General features: G+C 38.3%; 1 protein-coding gene across 1 annotated transcript in view; it reads left to right on the forward strand.

Moving 5' to 3' along the window:
* Nucleotides 1–362: 362 nt before the first annotated feature.
* Nucleotides 363–1,825, forward strand: part of LOC107091892 — a 3,662-nt gene continuing 2,199 nt past the window's right edge. The window contains exon 1 of the mRNA XM_015386087.1: nt 363–1,817. Coding sequence (XP_015241573.1) covers nt 465–1,817 — 1,353 coding nt within the window. The 5' untranslated portion in view covers nt 363–464. The remainder of the gene's footprint in view (nt 1,818–1,825) is intronic.

Raw genomic sequence — 1,825 nt, forward strand, 5'->3', positions numbered from 1 at the left:
AGTCAGAACTACTTTTTAAAGAGGCCTTGAAAAAAGGGGGAAATGAAAATGGTGAAATGTTTTTAAGGAGAATTGCTGATATCAGGTTTATCTTTCCAGTTCAGATTCAGAAGGATCTCTGCAATTACCATCAACCATTTGCTTCAGAGAATACCACGGTTCAAATCAGAGGATCATTGATTGATGGAGATCTTAAACATCGGAATTTGATCTGGTCCTCAATGCCAATTATACATCTGCCAGTTTATATCAACCAAAAGCTCTCACAAAATCTAGAAAAAGTAGGACTTCACACAAAGCCACCATCACAGTACGTCACCAGAAACATTGGCAACATCTGTCAGTCNGAACTGAAAGAGTATACTCTTGAGTGGTGCAGCCTAACAGAAACAGATTCCCTTAAAGCACCCTACTTAACAGATCCTAAAGATGAAAAGATTAATACCATTTTGGAAACTCTTGGAATGAAACTTGTTCCAGCTTTTGCAACCATGTGCAACATTTGGGAAACCATTCAGTCAGCTGGAATTGAAGTGAAAGAACTAAGTCCTGCTAGCGTGCGTACATTTTTGCAAGTAAAGCCCCTTAATGGTCCAAAGCAAAGAGATTCTGATTTACCCTTGCCTGTAGCTGCCACTCTGATCCGAGATAAAACAAGATGCTCAGAGCTACTAGAGTATTGTTTGAAGGATGTGCAGTTAAAGAAAAATGAAAAGAACATCTCTATTTCGCTTGATGGTCTTTCACTTCTTCTGACAAAAGATGAAGTTTTGAGAAAGTTTAATTCTGAGTCTCCAAAGCTGATTTCAAGACATGACAGTCTTTTCTTAGGTTATGATGACAAATTTGCAGATCATGAGATTAATGGAAAACACAGGGTTCTGGAAACTTTAAATCTGGTCAAAAAGCTCACTCTTCCAAAAGCAGTAGAATACTTAATGCCAATAGCCCGAAGACTTGTTCAAAGTTGTGAGTTCGATCCACATAGTGGACTGTATGTCCCAAATAAAAAAATGCTGGAGTGGCTGCAAAGACTTTGGTGGTTCATAACAAGTGAAATTAGACTTGAGACATCCAGTGCTGATGAAAAAGAAAGTCTGACATTGGGAGAAGTTAGAGAACTCTTCAGTGACAGCTGCATACTACCTGTTGTGGATCCAAGACAAAACAACAAGCACCTCCTGCAGACAATGAAAGCCATGTCAAGTATTATCAAATATGACTCAGAAAAAGACATATCACACATCCTCTGCAAACTTGGTTTTCTAAAATTAGATCTCGTCTTCTTTAGGAGTGTACGTCCACAGTTTTCCCTAACTCTGCACGATTATCTCATGGATGTCCATGATAAAAGTTCAGTGCTGGACCAAGTCTGCAAAATCAACCACACACAATTTTTGTACTTGTCAGATGAGGAGTTTAATGAGCTTCAGAATTTTTTGCAATCAGGACACTCTGCATCTAAAAACCGTGAAGAATATGAGAGGAAACTTAAATCTTTGCCAATATTTGAAACAACAGTTGGTGAAAGAGTAAGGATTGATGGACCAAAAGAGGTGTTTGTCCTCAACGGCCAACATTCAGGGACATTTCCAGGTTTGTTCTCCTTGTGCAACAGCAACAATACTTTCCTGAAAAATAACTCAGAGAATCTTTCTCTCTCAAAAATACTGAACATAAAAATCCTGCATGATCTAGAATATTTTGTAAAGTTCATTCTACAGATCGTACAAACGCTCACAGAGACTCAGCTTCTCGACTGCTTAAAGCTGATATTGTTAATGCAATATGAGTTTTGCAAGCACAAGGACAATATTGTCTCTTC

Source organism: Cyprinodon variegatus, unplaced genomic scaffold, assembly GCF_000732505.1.
Source record: "Cyprinodon variegatus isolate N-32 unplaced genomic scaffold, C_variegatus-1.0 Scaffold356, whole genome shotgun sequence".
NCBI classification, from domain to species: Eukaryota; Metazoa; Chordata; class Actinopteri; order Cyprinodontiformes; family Cyprinodontidae; genus Cyprinodon; species Cyprinodon variegatus.